The 22,973-nt window shown below is 34.8% G+C and overlaps 1 protein-coding gene across 2 annotated transcripts in view; it reads right to left on the bottom strand.

Moving 5' to 3' along the window:
- Window positions 1–22,973, bottom strand: part of LOC138692288 (uncharacterized) — a 646,074-nt gene that overhangs the window by 137,864 nt on the left and 485,237 nt on the right. For both annotated transcript variants that reach the window (XM_069815469.1, XM_069815470.1), the window contains exon 2: window positions 511–1,260. In XM_069815469.1, coding sequence (XP_069671570.1) covers window positions 511–1,260 — 750 coding nt within the window. The remainder of the gene's footprint in view (window positions 1–510; window positions 1,261–22,973) is intronic.

Here is a 22,973-nt window from a genome sequence, read left to right as displayed (position 1 = left end):
GTTTCATGGCGAGAGCGTGTGTTCAGATTGTGGTGGGAAGAAAGGTAAGTGAACCGAGACGACAGGTACGAAGGAATAGAAGAGTTCAAGATTTCGAAGAGAAAGAGAAGTGAATGTAAATTTCTTTTCTTATCTAGTTTAAGCCAACCTATTGCTTCCAGGGATGGGGTAATATGATCATATTTACGAACATTGCTTACAAAACGTACACACAAATTATGAGCACGTTGAAGTTTCATTTTGTTGTCGCTGGAAAGGTCAGTCAGTAAAATGTCAGCATAGTCAAAATGGGGAAATACAAGGGTCTGCACAAGGGACTTTTTTAAGCAAGAGGGAAGATGAACATTTATCCTTTTTAGCACATGGATAATAGAATATACTTTTCTGCAGGTTTCTATGGTTCGTAGCGACGTGAAAGTTTGACATTTTTTTGTCATTTGCTCATTAAAGAAGGTACGAACTAAAAATAAGAATGTAATGTTTAGTAGGAAAAAAGACAATGAAACTCACCTCTGTTGTTTCAGGAGTGACGAATGCAGTATCCATAGAATTTTCTGATGGAGGAAACTGCTCCGATGCAGAATCTACAAATTCATCTATCACGGCACTGCAGGGAGGGTTTTCTTCTCGTGATTCGATAACAATTAGCGTTGTTCCACCTTCGTTTCTTGAGTCTAACACTTCGCCGGGCCCGTCCAGACTCTCGCGCGTAACGGCACAAACTTTTGCTTCCTCCGGCACCACTGATTCTCCTGTAATCTCTATCACAGTGCTGTTAGAGCTATCGCAGGTCACTTCGACACCAGCTGACTCCGGGGGCAGGACTTCAACCACGGACACGAGGTTGGTCGAGGGTTCCAAAGTGGACGCGATGTACCACGACGTGGTCGACACTTCCCTGCTGCCGCTGTTGCTGCGGCGCCTGGAGGTACGCAGCCGGGCAGGCTCGGGTCCTTCCTGGTCCGCGGCAGGCTCTGCTGATTGCTCCTTGTCTTCGTTTTGTGCCGCATTGGAGTTCCCCAGAGCGGCGTCCTTGCATTTCTTTAGGTAATTCTTCACTCTCTTCGCTTTGCTGGACTTGCGCGTGCAAGGGTTACCAGGTAAGTCGGGCGGAGGTTCTTCCGACACTGCGATGCTATCCACGGATGCATCGTGGTCTTCTGGAGTCGGCGAACACACTGATTGCTGCCGTGGCAAAGTCGCGTCTTTCGCTTCCCATTTGCCATCGTTGATGTCAACGCGAGGTTCCGCAGGATTCACCTGAAACAAATTAATAAACACTCATTAGCTGGAAACTAAGAATATCTCGACACTTTTTCTAGCATAAGCTGCAATGAATTCTTAGCGTACAGTAATTCTTTATTCAGTGTCCCTCTGGAAAAACAGAAGTAATCTAGAAGTGAAAAAAATGATAATACGGACTTAATAGTATACGTACGTGAACGACCACAAATATTATCAAAAATTGCAGGCTCTAGATTTCTAAAATTTTATAAGAAAATGAACTCACAATTGGACAAAAATTACAAGGTACCGCAACAAGACTTATTAGAACTTAAATATCTGATAAAAGTACAAAAAAGATTACTAATAATATTTTTCAAACCAGTTTTATGAAAGTATGAAAAAAGAACAAAAATTCTGCAGTTACGTCTTTTGGTAACCATAACATTATTATGGTCTCTCTGACATTTTTAATATTTTACCTGCATGTAATAAACACTTATTTCTGTAAAGCAGACTACTCTCAGATATGTAGAGTTGTTTATTTTAATATGATTAATTTTTTATTTGTCATATATAGAATATATTACAATTTACACAATGGTTTGTGACCTAATCTTTCTGTTTTCAAAGAAATGGACATTTTTGTAGTCTACCTTTAGCAATAATGCATGTTAAATCAGTGTATAAAATTTCTGAAATCTATCTCTAATTGTTGTGGAGTTATGAAATAATATATGTGAAAATTTTCAAATTTTGGAAAATTTAATTTAAAGTAAAATGTGAATTCTAAAAAAAATAGTATTAGTAACCTTTTTTATACTTTTATCAGATATTTAAGTTCTAGTAAGTCTTTTTGTGGTACCTTGTAAATTTTGTCCAATTGTGAGTTCATTTCTTTATAAAATTTTAGAAATTTGGAGCCTGCATTTTCTGATAATATTTGTGGTCGTTCACGTACATATACCCTTAATGGAGTGAAAGTGGAACGATGTAAATGAGAACTGAAATGAATTACTGGAACACTTGATACATCATGTTTGAATTTAAATTTCCCTCCAAAATCCAACATTATCCGTAAATTGTCGATAAAAAGTAATGCAGAACTATCAGTTCTTTAGTATGCACTAACGAACGCTTGAAATCATCTACTGGGGCACTTGATTTATTAAGTTAGATTTAAAAATTTCCCTACAAATCCAACATTATCTGTAAATTCATCGATAAAAAGCAATACAGAATCTTCAAGAACTATCAGTTCTTTAGTTTGCACCAAAGCTTAAATCATCTACTGGGACACTTTATATATCGTGTTTTAATTTAAATGTCGCTCCAAAATCCAACATTATCCGTAAATTGTCGATAAAAAGTAATTCAGAACTATCAGTTCTTTAGTATGCACTAACGAACGCTTGAAATCATTTACTGGGGTACTTGATTTATCAAGTTTTATTTAAAAATTTATCTAAAAAATCCAATATTATCTGTAAATTCATTGATAAAAAGAAATACAGAATCTTCAAGAATTACCAGTTCTTTAGTTTGCACCAACGCTTGAATCGTCTACTGGGACACTTTATATATCGTGTTTTAATTTTAAGTGTCGCTCCAAAATCCAACATTATCCGTAAATTGTCGATTAAAAGTAATGCAGAACTATCAGTTCTTTAGATTCACCAACGAACGCTTGAAATCATCTACTGGGCACTTAATTTATCAAGTTAGATTAAAAAATTTCCCTAAAAAATCCATCATTATCCGTAAATTCATCGATAAAAAGAAATACAGAATCTCCAAGAACTACCAGTTCTTTAGTTTGCACCAACGCTTGAATAATTTATTGGAGCACTCGATGTACCGAGTTTGTTTACTCCAAAATTCAACATTACCGGGTACTGATAAAATCATCGAAAAAAAGAAATATAGAATCTTCAAGAACTACCAGTACCAAGTTTGATTACTTCAAAATTCAACATTACTGATAAATTCATCGATAAAAAGAAATACAGAATCTTCAAGAACTGGTAGTTCTCATAGTTTACATCAACGCTTTAATCATCTGTTGAGGCACTTTATATACCATGTTTTAATTTAAATTTCCCTCCAAAATCCAAAATTATCATTAACTTAGATTTATGGATGAAAAGTAATACAGAATTTTGAAGAATCACTCGTTCTTACTTTTTGTACCAACTCTTAGTCTATTTGAACACTTTATTTACCAACTCTGAATTTAAATTTCCCTCCCAAATCCAAAATTACTCGTTAATGTATCGCTAAAATGAAATACAAAATCTTCAAGAAATAATCGTGAGTACTAAAAATGTGGGTTATGGAAGATTTTAAGGTTTTAACTAATGAAAAATATACGAAAAGTATAACAACGTCGACTTTACGTGACACTGAAAAGCGGACCGTATCATTATGTGGAACCCTTCAATCAGGAAATAATAGTAATACATCCTTCAGAATTTAAAACACAAAATCTATGTTACAAATCCTGTAATAACTCATGCACGTGTAACACAAAACTGGTTTAAGCTGTGTTCAGCGCACACTAAATTTTAGAATCCCATCCCACTTATCTCGTCGGCTCTTATCCTCATTTAGCTAATAGAAACCATGACAAAATAATTGTTTGTAGCAAATGAATGTAGGACATCGGAATACATATGGAACATCCCTGTCACGGTCTCGTGGTGGAGAGATGATAGAAATAATACATACAAGTCAATGCGAAAACTCATTCACCATGAAATTAAAAGAATAAAAAAACTTCTGTAACTTCAATATCCGGGGGTTAATGATTCAATTCAACACACAAAAGGCGTGAGATAGTTGTCTGTGGTCATCGGGCCAAATAAAAACTCTCGTTTTCTGTCTCGGCGTGATCGCTCGAGCGAAACAATATGGTGGCCAGGTACAAATGTGCATTACTACCAAGTCATGCAATCTGAGATGCTCCTCATTCTTCTATCAATCTTAATTATCTAAACTAAATAATCACAATTCACTGTCACAATAATGAACGGAAATGTTTGAACTCCCATGATGAAATACAATAAAATACACGGTGGATTTTTAAATAATCCTACATTAAAGTGTAGTACATCGACTCTTAGAATAAAAGTCCACATTTTTTCCTTAGGCCTAATGTCTTTCCAACTTTCGTGATATGATTCTTTGGAGTAAACTAAGCAATTTATACACGTCAAATTTGAAAATCAAATTTGGGAGCCGAAAGAAATTTTTTTTTTGGGAAAAAAATTAATACAATTTTCGACCTACACTCCTTTAGAAACTGACCTTGGGTAAAACGTCTTTCGCCAAAATTGTCCCCTACGCATGGTGAATGTTACATACTAAATTTATTAATTTATCTTGAACTATTAAAACGATATGCCACATTATACGTATAAACACTTTAGAAAAAATATACATATAATAATTATAATCGATTGAAAATAATAATTTTAGTTTACAACATAGCCACATGTTTAAACTTTAATTTGGTACCTCAATGAAGTATTTTACCCAATTTGAAGTCTACTTTTTGTCCGTCGGAAGGATAATAAATGTCGGAAAATGTGAAATAGAATACAGACACTGAAGATGTAAGGTATAGAAAGTATATTTCACTTATATTATAAATATCCAAATAATTGTGATACTATTGAGATAATGGGTACAAGTTATATATTATTGAAAACTAGAAGAAATGAGCTTCCAGTTGATGCAAAAACATTATTTACCAAATATTTGAAGACATCTGACATTTCTAGAGTCGATGTATACTTTAAAATACGAGACAACATTTAGATTATCTTATTTCACTATTAGGCTTACTTACTCTAACATGAATAGGAAAAGTTCGGACTACCATCACGAGATTATAATGAAATAAACGTTGGTATTTAAATAATACGTTAAAGGAAATCTCTCTATTCCGGATTTTGTAAATAACGGAAACCTGTTAATAAATGAATTTTACATGGATTCGCGAATAAATCGGTACAAAGTTATGCAAAGTAACCTATATTTCACGAAACCTATCTAATGCGGAAACGCACGACTTTAATGTGAAATAAGTAGGGTGGGTATATTGATATTATTTACTGTGATATTTAAATCATCCCAGTTCACTCTTAACTTAATAACAGATACGCTTATATTTAGACTAATATGACGAGATATAATAAATAAACGTGGATACCTATTTAAATAATACGTTACAGGAAACCTCTCTATTACGGAACGTGTAAATAACGGAAACCTATTAATAAATGAATTTTACATGGATTCGCGAATACATAGGTACAAAATCATGCAAAGCAACCGGCATCTCACAAGAACTATCTAATGCGGAAACGCACGACTTTAATGTGAAATAAGTAGGGTATATTAATATTTTTACTGTGATATTTAAATTATCCCATTTCACTCTTAACTTAATAACAGATAAGCTTATATTTAGACTAATATGACGAGATATAATAAATAAACGTGGATACCTATTTAAATAATACGTTACAGGAAACCTCTCTATTACGGAACGTGTAAATAACGGAAACCTGTTAATAAAGGAATTTTACATTAACTCGCGAATACATCGGTATAAAGTCAAGCAAAGCAACTTGTATTTCACAAAAACTATCTAATGCGGAAACGCACGACTTTAACATGAAATATGTACGGTACATTGATATTATTTACCGTGACATTTAAATTGTCAAATTTTACTATTAATTTAATAACAAACGGACACATTTAGACTACCATGACGAGATATAATAAAATAGATGTGAATAATAATGTGTTAAATGAGACCTTCCTACAACGAAACTTGTAAGTAACGAAAAACTATTATTAAATGAATGACTCAGCCAATCCTATATTTTTTTTCCATATTTATGTTTACGGAAATGGGACAAATGTAATGACCGAATAAAATAACATCAGGATAGGAGATTCGGACACATCCTATGCATGGAAATAATACCGACAAGAATCCATGTCTTGGCATTTCTCTTGGTCAATTTTCTTCAACTTTACATAAACATACGTTTTCACATGTGAAATCTCCGAGGGCTATATAAGGGCACAGGGGGTGGTTCAGATGACCCGCGTACGATATGATTTCAAGTCTTTTTGAATAATGGGCCTCGAAGGTGAACACAAAGTAGGTAAGCTGCCAAAGGAGTACAGCCTAGCTCGCCTCCCAAACACGACAATTTCGATGATGTGCTTAGTACTGCACACGCAAATCAAGCGCTGTTTTCATTTCTAAAGCACGGGGAATCACATCCGAAGAGAAACAAGGCCATGGGAACATTATCCTTCAAACACGAGTCCATGTTTGTTCTGTTATAACATTGCACTAATATTAAAGAAACTTTAGTGAGAACGCATGGAAAAAAAAAATCAATGTTAATTGGTAATATTTAAACTATACATCTACAAAAAAAAAAAAAAAGTTGCGACGTTAACTTAATATAACTTTTCCAGCTTTTATAACGGAACACCTAGGAATATTTTAAGGGGACAGGATGGTATTTTTTGGTGAAAAATGAGTAAATTAAAAAAAATCTTTAAAATACTCTGTGATATGTGTGGAATGCATAGCATAACATTTTGCAGGTATTTGTGCCCTTATCGGATGTTGAGTCGCCATTTTTAAACTTCTTTTCTTTAAAATACCCTTTGATATGTGTGGAATGCATTGCATAACATTTTGTGGATATTTGTGCCCTTATCGGATGTTGAGACGTCATTTTTAAACTTCCTGTGCTATGGATTTTAAATCACACGCCCGCTTTTATCGGTTTCCAGTAGCTTCATTTTTTTGCTACATTGCCAGACAAAAATGGATATAATTTCTGAACTATTAAAGATACATGCATGCAATTTATAACACACATTCTTTAGACTATTAGAAAACTTTTCTCTGTAACAGAATTTTGTTAACTGATTTAATTTTAAAAATACGTCCGTTTGTTTGCAAGAAAGGAAATCAGAAAATTGTTATATTTTAATTGTTTATTTTACAAACGTAGGGATTAATATCAAAATTCTGTTACAGACAGTTTGTAGAACATGCTTTTGCAAATACATTGCAAAAAACTGTTTGAATCTATCTTTAAAAACGGTTTAGATATATCGGTTTTAGTACAATCCTGCATTCAATCCTGCATTGGGTAGATTTTTTTTTTCAAATTTGGGCCCCCAAATATTTTTTTTTTTCAAAATATTTTTATTTGGTTGAGTTGCCACAGCTATGTGCTCTCTACATACAAAAAATTAATATTTTACACCAAATAGGAAAAAAGTTTTAAAAAATACCATCCTCTCCCTTTAAGACCTGAGTACCTTTTCAGCGTCTTCTCGAGTAGTACAACAGATGGCAGGCGTGTACGCAGTATTTATTGATTTTTTGCAGGGCTTGGTACGGAGATTTTAACCCCAAAGCAATACACATTAAAACGCAAGAAATAAACTCATTTTATTAGAATATTAAAATTAACATGAACACAATTTATTTTACTTTGAATACATGTTGTTGATTATGCAGTTTGTGAAATTTATCTGGCAAATGGCTCCCAGTGGAATTTTTGAAGTTGGGTTAATGTGTATTTGAGTGAGTCAATCAATGTCACTTTCAAAATTCGCGCTTATCATTTTGGATTGATGCTCTCGAGGCTTGCGGAATGTTGCGTGTACGATATTAATCAATATCACATATGCTTAGTGGAAATCAATGGTTCAGATAACATAATGAAAATCAGTACTTTAATGTATGTAATTAAGATACAGTCACGTCACATGTAATGAGCGTATTATAGCAAAAAATTGTTTTGTTACCAGATTTCCTATACATTTTTTTTTAATATTTAAGGGGTTAAGTACAGCTTACAGCAGTAAAATTTTGGAAATATTCAACATTTTTTTCCTCCATTACTGTATCTTGTATTAATAATGAAAATTAAGAGGCTATGTGTAAATCACTGTACTTCTGCTATATGAAAAAATATTTTCTTTGATTTAAAAAAAAATTATTTACATTTTTTTTTAAATTCAGTTCACTGTGCAGTGATGAAGCGTTTCCCTAATAACTCAAAAACTATTCAACATTCTGTGATGAAATTTTTTGTGTGTGTTTATGCATGTCATATCTACAATATGATGCAAGATCACTTCTCTACCTTTGATAGATTGTGTGATAAAATATAAATTCATTTTAAAAATGGTCAAATAACAGTATTTTCTTCTAAAACAAAATAAAAAAATATTATTTATTAAGGAATGTAGTTGAAAGAGCATGATATTGTAAACATGAGTTTCAGCAATAAAATAAAAGAGAGAGAACATGGAAAACTTAACACGTTTATGAGTTATAAGGGAAAAGCTTCATCACTGCAGAGTGAACTGAATTTTGAAAAAAAAAAAAAAAAAAAAGTAAATAATTTTTTTAATCGTAAAAATATTTTTTCCATATAGCAGAAGGACAGTGTTTTACATATACCATTTTCATTATTGTACAAGATACAGTAATGGAGGAAAAAATGTTGAATATTTTCAAAAATTTTACTGCTGTAAACTGTATCTAACCCCTTAAAGGAGCTAGGGATATAATTATATTCATGTAATTTACAGAGTTTCAAAGCATGGACCTTTGTACAAACAAAGTTAGCAAAATTATTCAAAATCTAAATATTCAATTGAGTAAAATAGCTGTGAAAAATTGATACAATATATTTAAAACTTCAGCCGTAAGAAAATAAAATACGTGTTCATGAAATCATATAATGATGAGATCCTAGTCAACATACTAGCAACGAACAAAGCAACGGCGAGAGATAATTCTCCGCTTCTCTCGTCGGGAACTGAACCAGGGTTTGCAGGAAGTAACCACACACGCTACCACAAAGCCACAGCAGAGGATGTAAGTTGTAATCATGCGACTAAAATAATACATCAACGTTCGGGAACCAAACTTAGTATATTCAGGCATGAAATCCCCTTGGGTTTATTTATCTCTGTCTGGTAATCTGCAATTTCTGACACTTTGTACAGGCTCTAATGACTGCTAAAATTTATTGAGTTGTAAGTGCTTTCCACGATACGGTGTAGCTTTACGGGTACAGCAGCACGTAATTCAATCGTACTACTTACTCACGCTGTGTTAATTTCTTTGCTAGAGAGATAATTTCAGAAGTTATAAAACTCGCTTCAGAGAAGGCAGTTGGAAATAATCTGACATTATTTTACCGCCTTTCTCTAAAATACCCAAACTTCTGGACTCTGTATAGATGAAAGGAAGAGCGAACGAAAAAAAAAACAATAAATCATTAAATCAACGTTGGCATTATTGTAACAGAAAACAAAATAAAACACTAATTTCCTCATGTAGTTTCTGAATAGTAAAATTCTCAGACGGGCACCATCAGCCCTAGTAAACCAGATTTATTTAGTTCAGTGAGAGCTTGTATTGAGATCGACCGTGGCCGCAACAAAAATAAAACACAAGATTTATATCTTATACTTCAAACCATAGATGACGGCAGAAAAAAGTATGAGTAAAAGTTCTTTAAAAATGGATAGGACAAGATCTCCTAAACTGGCTTTCAATGCAATCACAAAGACAGAAGGGATAACATGTTCGAGAAAAAGTTTTGAACCCAATAAACAATTCAGGCGTCACATATAATTTTTAAATATTTGTCTCAATCCCTCACAGCTATTTTACTAAACCTGAATATTTAGATTTTGAATAATTTTGCTAACTTTGTTTGTCCAAATGTCCATGCTCCGAAACTCTGTAAATTACAAGAATATAATTATATCCCTAGCTTCTTTAAATATTTTTTTAAAATGTACTGTATACCAAATCTGGTAACTAAACTATTTTTGTGCGAGATCATGCGTATTTGCTTGGTTTCCGCACAAAACCAATACGCGGAAAGTCTAAAATTCCACATTCAGTATTCCCAATCTTACACACATAACAATTTCCCTCTTCTTACCACTTAAGTGACATATTGATTTTACTGCTTTAGGCTTTTAACATATTATTTTTAGAGACGTTTAATATAGTACTAATTATAAATTGGAAACCTACCACTGCAATTTCACCTAAATTGCACTGTTAATTATTGTTTTTAAATATTTGCAAAAATTAAGTAAACTCTACAACTCCACTGAAATTACTGCATTCGTGATGCAAGTAACATTAAGGAAGCCGTGAAAAAATCAACAAATCAACTTGCCGATGTTATTACTGCAATATGTTATATAAATAATAGTTAAAATATTAAAATGAAAAATAAATAATTACATAACCTTACCGTTCGCATTTATAGACTGGAGGGGAAAAAAAAAGACAGACGTATATCACGGCCTGCTGGAGTATAGTAAACACAGAAAACATTTTAAAGCAACAATGTTGAAGTTAGATATTTTTGTTTTCCAAATTTGCCGTCATTGAACAAAAACCAAGACGGAGATTACATTGCAACTAATTAGAAATTCCTCTTTCAGGTATGTAATAAACGATCTTCGCACAAAATAATGTACGATACACGAGCGGCATGTTTTCTTTCAATTCTCGAAAATTAAAAGAGCTCAACTACGTTTCGCTTTTTCAAACTTTTCCTCGAACATGAAAACTTCAACATACCGCTCTTGTAACGCATATTACTTTTGCTATAATACGCTCATTATATGTGGCGTGACTGTATCTTAATTACATATCGCTACATTAAAGTACTGATTTTTATTATGTTATTTCAACTATTGATTTCCACAAAGCATATGCAATGTTGGTTAATATCATCCCGCAAGCCTTGAGAACATCAATCCAAAATGGCAAGGGCGAGTTTTAAAAGTGACATTTATCGAATCACTCAAATTTCCACAGTTCAAATGACAGTTTACTGGCATTGGCCGCCGATAACGTTATGATTTTGTAAAATGTTACCGTGTTGTCAAATTTATTTGCTAGTTAAAATTCAGTACTATACAATAAAATAGGCAATAGACTCTGTATTTTAGCGGGCTATGAGAGACTGAAAAATATAGCAAAATCCAATCATTCACCCGTCTGGAGTAACGGTTGGCATGTCTGACCGTAGAACGAGCGGGTCCGGGTTAAAATCCTGGTTGAGGTTTTTCCCGGGGGTTTTCACTCAACTCACTTAGAGCAAAATGCTGGATAACTTTCCGCGCTGGACCCTGGAATTATTTCGCTGGCATTATCACCTTCATCTCATTCATGCTAGATATCCATAGCAGTTGATAAAGCGTCGTAAAATAACCAATTAAAAATATCCAACCGCGAGATGATGAGACGTGCCAAAGTTTATCAATGTGGGATGCGGGATTACACCAGCAATAACGTTTTCATTGCACTTATTGATATTGTAACAATGTAATATACTAGAGTAATGTATTAAGTATAAAGTGACTGTTTTCATTTCGCCATTCCTTTCGGAAATATGAACCAGGAAGTAAGGACGAACCGCTTGACAAGGCTTCCTCTTCGTCAAGTGGCAGAAACCTACAATCATGATGAACATCGCGAGAGCACATTTGGTTTGATTTTATTAAAGCATAAGTTCTCAACATGCTCTCGAGAGATGCAAAGTCACCGAAATAAGTCACTCCAAACGTTATCCAGGATATTCCTCAGCGGTTTTATAACCCGTGCGGGTCAGTTGATGCAGTGTTTGTCTAACCTGTACCACCGCTGAATGCGGTTGAAGTGTAATGCACAATTAACACGGTGTGTAATATCAGAGTTACGACTCCAGTGTGCTAGAAACCCTAATTGAAGTGCTGCGAGGTATAGGGCCTGCATGAGAATACGGTTGTCAATTCGGATGGAACTTTTGTAATAAACGTCGTGAAAGTCCATTGCACAGCATTAAGAGTGGATTACACCAACAGGAAGCGACCAATTTGTGTGCAACTCACGAGCGCGCTCCACGTGGAGTCCCAGCCGAGATGTCGGCATGTCAGCCTTACTCCAGTTTATCACACAGAAAAATAGGCTGCTGCAGCGATTTATACTCCTAGCTTTGATTATCTTAGCTGTTAAAACATCGACAATGGGAACATCATTTAGATTTTCTTCATACGATCTAATTAACATGCTCATAAAGTTTACATATTCCACTGCGGTGGACATTAAAATTTCACTCGGTTAACCATTATAGTCGGTTATGGTATAAGGAAACATTAAGATGCGACTTTGACGCTATAACTCTTTGTTACAGGTTCGAACACTGTCTATGGCAGTGGATCCCAAACTTTTTGAAGGTGCGACTTATTTTTGGGTGAGATATTTGTTTGCAACCCCACCCTCATTACCATACCAGTGGGAGGCCGGAGGGAAAAAGACCTTTGGGGAGGCCGAGACGTAGATGGGAGGATAATATTAAAATGGATTTTAGGGAGGTGGGATATGATGATAGAGAATGGATTAATCTTGCTCAGGATAGGGACCAATGGCGGGCTTATGTGAGGGCGGCAATGAACCTCCGGGTTCCTTAAAAGCCAGTAAGTAAGTAAGTAAGTAAGTAGTAATTTGTATAGCTCAACTGATGAATTGTTTATGATTATAAATTGAATTAATCTACTTGATATGAATTGTACAAATTTGTATAGCAAAACGAAAGTATGCTTGTAAATTGAATTAATCTGTTTACTTTGTATTGTATATGTTTGTATAGTTTTGGCTGATGAATTGCATATGCTTTAAATTGAATAGTAATCTGTATAGCTCTATTGATGAATTGTTTATATTTGTAATTCGAAGTAATTTGCATGATATATATTATCAACTTCTGTATATCTCAACTGATTGAATCGTTTATGCCTTAAATTGAATTAACTTACTTGTTTTGTATTATATGTTATAGCTCAACTGATGAATAATCGTTTGCGTTTGTAAATTTAATAATCTGATTGGCTATGTACTATATATTTTTAGCAGAGCCATCGATGTAGCTCAGTCGGCAGACTCGCTGGCTTGCTGATCAGGAGCTGCGCTCGGGCTTGGGTTGGATCACCCATTTGGTCTCATTGATTGGTTTCTTCCGAGGTTTTCCCCAGCCGTGGGACTGATGCCGGAGGTCTATGGCGAGTCCTCGGCCTCACTTCATTTCACCCCCTTTGGTCTGATTATCTGATTGGGTTTTTTTTCCGAGATTTTCCCCAAACATAAGGCAAATGCCAGGTAATCTTTTGGCGAATCCTCGAGTTTCATCTCATCTCACTACATGTCGCCAAAATATTGTAAAAATTTGTAGAAAATTGTAAAAAAAAAATTGCAGAAAATTGCAAAATTTTAAAAATTTTAAAATATTATAAAAATTTGTAAAAATTGTAATTGTAATATTGTAAAATTGTGACTTGTTCCACATCTTAAAGCTTCATTGCTAATGTAAGATCTATGAATATAAAAAATTAATTGAAAAATGAAAAAAAGTAACTCCATTCAAAAAAACAAATACTTGTAAGATCGTGAACAGTGATAATTTTACTCAAAACCAGTACCACCCAACTTCTAATGTGTCGATACCTGCAAGACGAGAAACTGCAATATGCTGCAATTACAGCTATTGTTGTTAGGCCTTGAACGTTAGAGAAATTAGTTGTAGTACGTTGTTTCAAAATAAAATAAAAATGTAACAATGTAGAACCCAATTTTGATATCGCATATTTTTACTGTTTTGTCAAATGATAGTGCACGAATGCATACATGTTTTAAGATTTGATAGTGCATGGAAATACGGGCTCCAGTAATGACGATGGTGTTGATAATATTGGTGACAATGGGGTAATGATGATAATGATAATGATAATGATATTGGCGATGGTGATAATCACAGAGATCCACACCTGTGGAGTAACGGTTAGCGCGTCTGGCCGCGAAACCAGGTGGCCCGGGTTCGATTCCCGGTCGGGGCAAGTTACCTGGTTGAGGTTTTTCCGGGGTTTTCCCTCAACCCAATATAAGCATTTCATCGGCAGTATCATCTTCATCTCATTCAGACGCTAAATAACCTAAAATATTGATAATAGTTATTTATGGTACTTGTGAGGTAAGTGCATCTTTATTGCGCGAGTGGAAAGATCACGCTCACAAGTACCATACGTAATTTTATCCATGACCATAACGAAAAATTCTGTTTTATAAAAGAAAATATGTTGAAAATAAGTCCTCATATAATCACATACCATGGCATGGATTTTAGAATCGATACGTGTACTAGATAGGTTATGATGTAGGAGGACATGATTAGTGAAGAATGGTATCTAAGGCGTTGGATAAATAACAAATGATAATTAATTATATAATTTTAACATATATTTTTTTTTCATTTTAAACGTGTATTTTCGTCTTTTTGAAGTTTCAGGGATTATTTAGAAGTGTTGCCGGGACTAATGTGATTAAAATAATTTCACATTTTACTTCTGTAAACTTAAGAGGAAGATTAAAACCTAATTTATCATCGTGTCTGTTTACCTCAGTTGGCTAACGCGTGTTGTTTTAAAATTTTAAAATCCTATAAATCCAAATTCGCAGGTTTAAGTCTGCTCGCATCCCAAAAGGTAAATTATTACATAATTAAAAAAAAAGACATATTAGATATGGATGCAATGCACAAATTACGACATAGTAGATAGAGAAAAGCGGAGATTGAGTGTATGTATATTTAAGAAATGGTAATAAAGAAGTAGAGGTAGGACATCTAGTAACTAATATATTGAGTAATAATTGAATGGAAAAGTATACGTGTGTATCCGGGTGCTAGGAAAATACTAATGAACTGTGAGGTAAAGTTCAAATTGTGAGGTAAAGTCTTTATCTCACTAGTGGAATAAAGTAATGTTGAGCCTACTTTACAAACGCAAAAGTATTTAGTAAAGGCATGTTTTTCGTTATGGTCATGGATAAAGTAAAATAACCTACTACAATAAAAATAAAAAATAATAATCACAGTGATGGTGACGATAGCTATGGTGGTCATAGTGATGAGCGGTGGTGATTGTGATAAGAGTGGTAGTAGTCGTGGTTGTTATGGCGACGGCGGTAGAGCAAGAATGACAGCTGCTGGGTTGTACTGTTGTACGAGTAATTCCAAGGTACTCGTATATGGAGAAAAACATCAATCTCCACCGTGACTACGTCTCTTGCGCCCCCTTTTGCCATTACTTTTTATTACTCTCATATTTCATGAAGGCAGGGTTGATTCCTGACGAGAAATGATGTCGACATTTACGTCCCTCATACTGGAACTAAATGACCGACTGGTCGTCTTGTTTTGTTGTCACATGAAGAGATCTTGCACAGTGCTGACAACACGACCAGGGAGTTTCGCGTTTATGGACATATAATACTAATTCACAGCTCAGGCTGAAGCCAAATAGCTAGGCCTTAAAATTTCATTAAGGCTGTAATAGCAGTTTGTAGAGTAACGGCAGGGTTGGTAGGACTGTACGTATCGAACGTCAAGGGACTTACTCTTCCCTCTGGACTGCTCCTGAATGGAAATGATGCCTCATTTTCAATGCAAACTTATGCATAAAATAAACATAGAAGCCAGCGGCCATGTATCACAACGGCTTAACATAAACGTAACGCTTTCCGAATCTCAAGACAAAGCTACAACTGACGGCTTCCCAACAAAGGGAGTGGATATCCATTCCCGGCATATCCTGCAAGAGTTTTTACGTGCATAGAGAGTTCTGAAAAGATTCTCCTAGAAATCTGATGTCCTCACTATTGTTCTTTTTATCACCAATCATCTTCGCATCAACTCTGAATATCTTTGTAGTTTAAGGAGTTAGGTACAGCTTACAGCAGTAAAATTTTTTGAAATATTCAACATTTTTTTCCTCCATTACTGTATCTTGTACAATAATGAACATTGGTAGTCCTATGTGTGAACACTGTCCTTCTGTAATATGAAGAAAAAGAAAATATTTTTACGATTTAAACAAATTATTTATTTTTATTTATTTTTTTTTTTCAAAATTCAAAACGGTGGCAGTTCACTGTGCAGTGATGAAGCGTTTCCCTCATAATTCATAAACTTGTTAACTTTTTCATGTTCTCTCTCTTTTATTTTATTGCTGTTTACAATATCATGCTCTTTCAACTACATTTCTTAATAAATAATATTTTTCTTTTATTTTGTGTTAGAAGAAAATACTGATATTTGACCATTTTTAAAATGATTTTATTTTTTATCAGACAATCTATAAAAGGTAGAGAAGTGATTTTGTATCATACTGTAGATATAACATGCATAAATATACACAAAAAATGTCATCACAGAATGTTGGATAGTTTTTGAGTTATGAGAGAAAAGTTTCATCACTGCATAGCGAACTGCCACCATTTTAATTTTGAAAAAATATATATAAATAATTTTTTAATCGTAAAAATATTATCATATAACAGAAGGATAGTGTTTTACATATACTAATTTTCATTATTGTAGAAGAGGAAAAAGTTAAGGGTGTTTGAGAATAAGGTGCTTAGGAAAATATTTAGGGCTAAGAGGGATGAAGTTACAGGAGAATGGAGGAAGTTACACAACACAGAACTGCACGGATTGTATTCTTCACCTGACATAATTATGAACATTAAATCCAGACGTTTGAGATGGGCAGGGCATGTAGCACGTAGGGGCGAATCCAGAAATGCATATAGATTGTTAGTTGGGAGGCCGGAGGGAAAAAGACCTTTAGGGAGGCCGAGACGTACATGGGAAGATAATATTAAAATGGATTTGAGGGAAGTGGGATATGATGATAGAGAATGGATTAATCTTGCTCAGGATAGGGACCAATGGCGGGCTTATGTGAGGGCAGCAGTGAACCTCCGGGTTCCTTAAAAGCCAGTAAATAAGTAAGTACAAGAGGAAAAAAAATGTTGAATATTTCCAAAATTTTACTGCTGTAAGCTGTACGTAACCCCTTAAGATGGAAGTTATAACATGATCTAATACCAAAATTTGTTTAGTTTATATAAAGTGTTATAAAGCATTCAATATTTTGAGAGGTGATAGTGTTCATCAAAACAAGGAAACAAAGTCTAATAAACATGAGTCCTAAAATTAATATCTGAGATATGAGTACTTGTTCATCAACATCATACGAGATGGTAAATATAATTTCCATTAAAATAAAAAAAAAAATTCAGTATTGTGAGAGGGGTCATCGAAAAAAAAAATATAATAAACATGGGTCCTAAAAATAAATTTTGTACGAAACAAGGGCTTAAAATTGGTATTGTAAGAACAGCATACCTTCTAATGGGAGCTTTTGCTTGCTCCTTATTGGGTGCAGGGTTGTTTCCGATCTCTGGAAACGCATTTTGAATGACGTCATGTACGTCAGGAGTCACACAACTGAAATGTGGTGAGAGGATACATACCAGGAGTGAGTGATTTCATAGTCAGAGTGCACGGTGTCTCACAGCAGCAATGACCTAGAAAATGGTGCCTTTTTGGGAGGGGTACATTGCGACCCTTTCCTATGCCAGGTACAGTTTAGTCAAAATAAAAGAAGCCTGCAAAAAACGTGGTTTCGTTACTTCAAACAAAGGATCTTCTGTGTACCTAATAAGACTGGCAAAGGTAGGGTGGGATTAATTCCAGAGGGGAAAAAGCAAGCAAATCCACTCTCCGCCACAAGCCGCACCCCCCGAAATGATACAAACGAATCCCATCTGAGTTGTAATTGAACTATAAACGCAGAACGAACAGGACGGATACGGTACACGAGTACACAACTCAAAAGGTATCAGTCACTTTCCGAGTACCTATATGATTTGATTATAACTCCACCTCTCGGCAATGTTCAGTTTTGTGAACAAAGAGCATGAGACCGCTTCTAGTGTGCAAGGAGTAAACCATAGATGTTACAAACAATGACGTCAGTGGCGGCTTGTAATAATAGATTTGGTAATTTTCTCGCAAACGGCTCGTTTGTGAACCTATGCTTACTGGAATTTTTTTGTTTCTATTATCGTGTACTTTTGAACCGTTTAAGTTGATACACCCTGTAGAGCATATCTGCATTCACATTTCAAGTTTATATAAATCCAGTTCCTGATGCTCATGATTAGGCTTCGTATTCCAGCTACCTATAAGCTGGAATGAAGTTGCCTGATTCGAAGTATATGTGACGTCACAGCGCAGGTACAGGTACGTTCGTATACAAAATAGTTACGCATCCTTTGGCCTCTTCCTCTAGAAAGTCAAAACCGGACGCAGTCATAGTGAGTAGTCTTATCGATCACTGCTCTTACTAGTCGTATTATTTAAATAACTACATCTTTGTGGCTGATTGAAGGTTCATTGCAGAGGTAAAATGCCTTAAATAAGACGCTCAAGCGTGCAATATTACAGGGCATAGCTGAGGATATTTGAACGTATATTTTCACTGTCAATATAGACAACATTTGCATAAATTGTGTAATAAACGTAAAAGTGACCAAAACAGTGCACTGAAGGACACGGCAGTAGGAAAAGGCACAGAAACTGTGTTGAACGTAATCCAAAACAGTACTATCACAATCTGAAAAGTATCAAGATATTAACTCGACATTTAGCATGGATTTGTGTAGCCTACCGTGATGTTCATTGCCAACATCCCAATTAATAAATTAAATAATCTACATTTCAGGGAATTTCTAGAAAAGTAGGCCTACATCGAAAATTAGTGGTTTTCCGTGATGGGCGACATATGCAATATCCTAATGAAACACGAAAAAATGTCAGACAATAGGAATATCTTGTACTACATCATGCACCAATAACGTCATGTGGTACTGAAAGAATTTCTTGCAATATAAAATCATTCACTGCAAAAATCACGACGACAATGAACATCACGGCTCAATCATATGTTTATTAATATAGTTTCAGAATGTCGGGACTTGACTGTACTCCACGAACACGCAGCGACGACCTGTTTGTTTATATCCTTATCCGTTGCCAGTGTTCGGCTACTACTGGGTATTCATTTCAAAGTGTGTCATGACATCACTGTTGTTGGGTCACCGATTTGAAGCGAGTTTCAGCTTATATGTTAGAGAAGTTGCCTATTATTTAAGGCGTTCTTCAATCTGAACTTGAGAACGTGTACGGTATAACTTGAACGTCGTAGCAACAGATGGCGGTCTGTACGGTCTGTGCGCTACCATAACCTCTTTCGAACTGTGTTTTGCGCGGCCAAGTCGTACGCAGGGTATTTGTTATCATCGGTTGCGTACAGTAACATTCCACAACACAAATCAAATGCTCCGTGTCCATGTTGACCGTCGAAGTTAATGTCAACAAATACGTAAGTAATCGTCTTAACCCTCTCCCCATATCCCGACAGTACGTATTTCCAAACAGTTCACATTACTGCCACTACCGGCGTTACCATACGATCGGTACTTACTCTTCAGAATGAACGCCGTACTTGCTAGGCAACTTCTCTGCCTCATAGGTTATACACCTCTGCGGAAGTGTAGGAAGATTGAATTCTCTAGGCTCATCGGCTAGCCACATGACGGCATACAGCGAGCCATGACACACTTTGAACTGAACACCCAGTATATATCCAATGTGTCTTTAACTTCAGTCTTTAGGTAGCTGAAATACGAAGCCTACTCATGATTATGACGAAATGAAAAATACTATGCGAATATCTGTACAGGAGGAGCTTAAAGGAGCAATCACTTAAGCACTCCAAAAAGGAGCAGATAAAAGAGACCGCTTTTATGACCCTCTCCTCGCGCAGTGGGAGTAAAGTCACGTCTTAAGAAAGCAGGAATGCAATTAGGTCTTGCTAAAACCTATAATCCAGCATCAATTAAAGCAAGTTCGTGGTGTCAAATGTCACAGTGAAACATTATCAGAATCATTAAGGCTCCTGTAATCGGTGCGTTACGGTTAACGGGGCTGCTCCCACGGTCTGAACGAGCAGCCTACAACCTGCGGATCAGCAGCGTTCACAGGCCCCATTCATGCATTTCTTTATGAATTGAAGAAAAGAGCGGCGCTCACGACCATAAAGAAACGTTCTATTCAAGCCCCCGCTTTTCGGTGTCTTGAATATGCGGTATTCTGAACTCCTAAAGGCTCTCTGTTCTCTCAAATTCTATTCACAAACTGGCGATTTACTTTGAAATAGTTCAAGTTCCCCATTTCTGTTCTATTCCTATATATCATCGTCTCTGTCCCTTGTCATCCTGAAATTTAATAATTATATGATTGGCATAAATCGATTCCTTACACATAAAAAGCTTCACTATACGGGATTACGATAAGAAATTCTGGGAGTTTGCATTGCTGTGGAAACTAAAATGGTATTCATTCATTCAATGTTCTGCCCATTAGCAGGTTTCTCATTGCAAATCCAACATTCTCTAATCTTTCCTATTTTCCGCCCTCCTCTTAGTCTCCGCATATGATCCATGTATCTTAATATTTATTTATTTATTCATTTTGCCAATAATTGTAACATAAATATAATATAAGCAGATAAAACTTTATCTCGCCCCTGAAAGAGTAGAACTCGTGCTCAGGAGCGGATTCCTGAATTGAAATTAAGAAGTATACAGTACAATTTGTCTTATATCTACTACGCAATAAAAATATATAAATTTAAATTTAAAGTTTTTAATTTTTATAAAATCCACACATAACTTTTTTAATTTAATACTAGAACTATTAGAATTGGCAAGATTAGGATATTTAAATATAAACTTGTTATATATTCTTGGGCCTAAATTACTACTATGATTAAATACTGTAGCAGTGTTGCATTTTGGTTCAAACAATCTTGAAGAATTCATGCCTTTTGTTTCATAACATAAGAATACAATTCAAAATTATTTCGATTTTTATGTATGAATTAATACAATATAATAAATTTGTCTTATTTTAAGAACATTAAAATCTAAAAACAACTTTTGAGATGGAAAATCAATAGGTTTATGAAGACATATTTTAATTATTTTCTTCTGTAATAAATAAAGCGGATTAAAATTGGATTTAAATAAGCTACCCCATCCTATAATTCCATACATAATTACCGATTGAAATAAAGTTAAGCATATTGTGCGTAATAAACTTTTTGACAAGTAATTCCTCAATAAAATAAAATAATATATTATTTTACGTAATTTATTACAAAGGTAATTAAATGTCATCTATCATCTGATATCTTCTTCTGCTCCGAACTTTTCTCCCGTTCACTCTTGCTTCCAGTGCATCTTTCAGTAGACATTTTCTTCTTAGCTAATGACCCAGCTAATTTCTTTTCCTCTTCCTGATCAGTTTCAACATTATTCTTTCTTCACCCACACTTTCTAACACAGTTTAATTTCTTATTCTGTCCGTCCAATTCACACGTTCCATTCTTCTCCATATCAACACTTGAAATGCGTCTAGTCGCTTCTCTTCACTTCGTCGTATATTTCCAAATTAATGCTCAGATTTTCGCTAGGGATACTTCAATATAAATAAATGTCAAATTAACAGAATAAATAGCTTTATGTGTATATGTTAGGTTATTGTTCCTTATTATCAGTATTCAATATTAATTTACGCTTCCAGTAGCAAAAGGGTTACATTGTACTCTATTATTAGAGGCGATATTGTCCCCTTTTCCTGGTTGCAACGCGAGGTGTAGGACCATAAAATTGGCTCAAAGAGAATTTGTTTCCTCGGAAAAAAAAAAAAAGAAAAAAAATTCTCTTTTCATTTTACTTCAACGATACACCACTGTAAATAAATACATAAAGTTTCATTTTATTCTACAGGGACATCATTTTATTTTTACTAACATTTTTAATATTAACCTGTCTATACCTTTAGAGAACCGGAAACACCGCTTGCTCCCCCCTCCAAGACTGGAGTTCGATGATACTGGCGTAAAACACAAATCACTCTACTAGGTATAGGAAGGAAGAAAAGTAGTTCATCCATTTACGTAAACTAGGAAATATCGCGATTTTGAGTTTGATAATTTTCATTAGGTTTTTCTTTAATCAAAGTACAGTACTGTATTAAGAATAAGTGTTTTTACTCACGAAGTGAGTTATCCATGCGAACGTATTCATTATGCAGTGTATATTATACTGTCTACAGCACATTAGCGTACAATATAGAGAAATAAGTTAAATTGAAAAATAATCATAATATGAATATTTAAACACAATTTTGAAAATGGTGGCCGTTCATTTCGATACAGGCTTCAGTTCTTTTGTGCATATTATCGCACTATAGACTATTGCATCTAATTCCAATTGCCAGTTTCGTCCTTCGTACTAGTAACTCATGTTGAAATAATTCTGTACCTACTCTACTTACTGTAAATTCAATCTTCACTTCTGCCCGACCCGAAAATATAAAATTACTCAGACATGCTATCTACTGTCCGTCCAAGTGGTTATGCCGCAGGATTGTAGAAAGGGAGGAAATCACGTGACAGTTAATTACTTAACGAGGCCCTTTTATTTAAGTTAAATTAAACAGCTGTATAATATTACGTAAACTTCCAATTCCTAAGAGAAATTAATGTTTTCAGAAAAGAGCTAAGACAGCCCAGCTATTACAGAGGGGCGAGCAGAAGGAGGTGGGGGAAATCGGGATGCGACGTAGGCAAACGGACAGTACCTGTGCGAAAATATGATTTAATATTGAAAGCTCTTTCGTCACTGGAAAACGCGAACATATTTCTGG

The sequence above is a fragment of the Periplaneta americana genome, chromosome 16, assembly GCF_040183065.1.
Source record: "Periplaneta americana isolate PAMFEO1 chromosome 16, P.americana_PAMFEO1_priV1, whole genome shotgun sequence".
In the NCBI taxonomy this organism is placed as follows: domain Eukaryota; kingdom Metazoa; phylum Arthropoda; class Insecta; order Blattodea; family Blattidae; genus Periplaneta; species Periplaneta americana.
The sequence above is the reverse complement of the archived record's forward strand: the minus strand, read 5'-3'. Positions and strand labels throughout refer to the sequence as shown.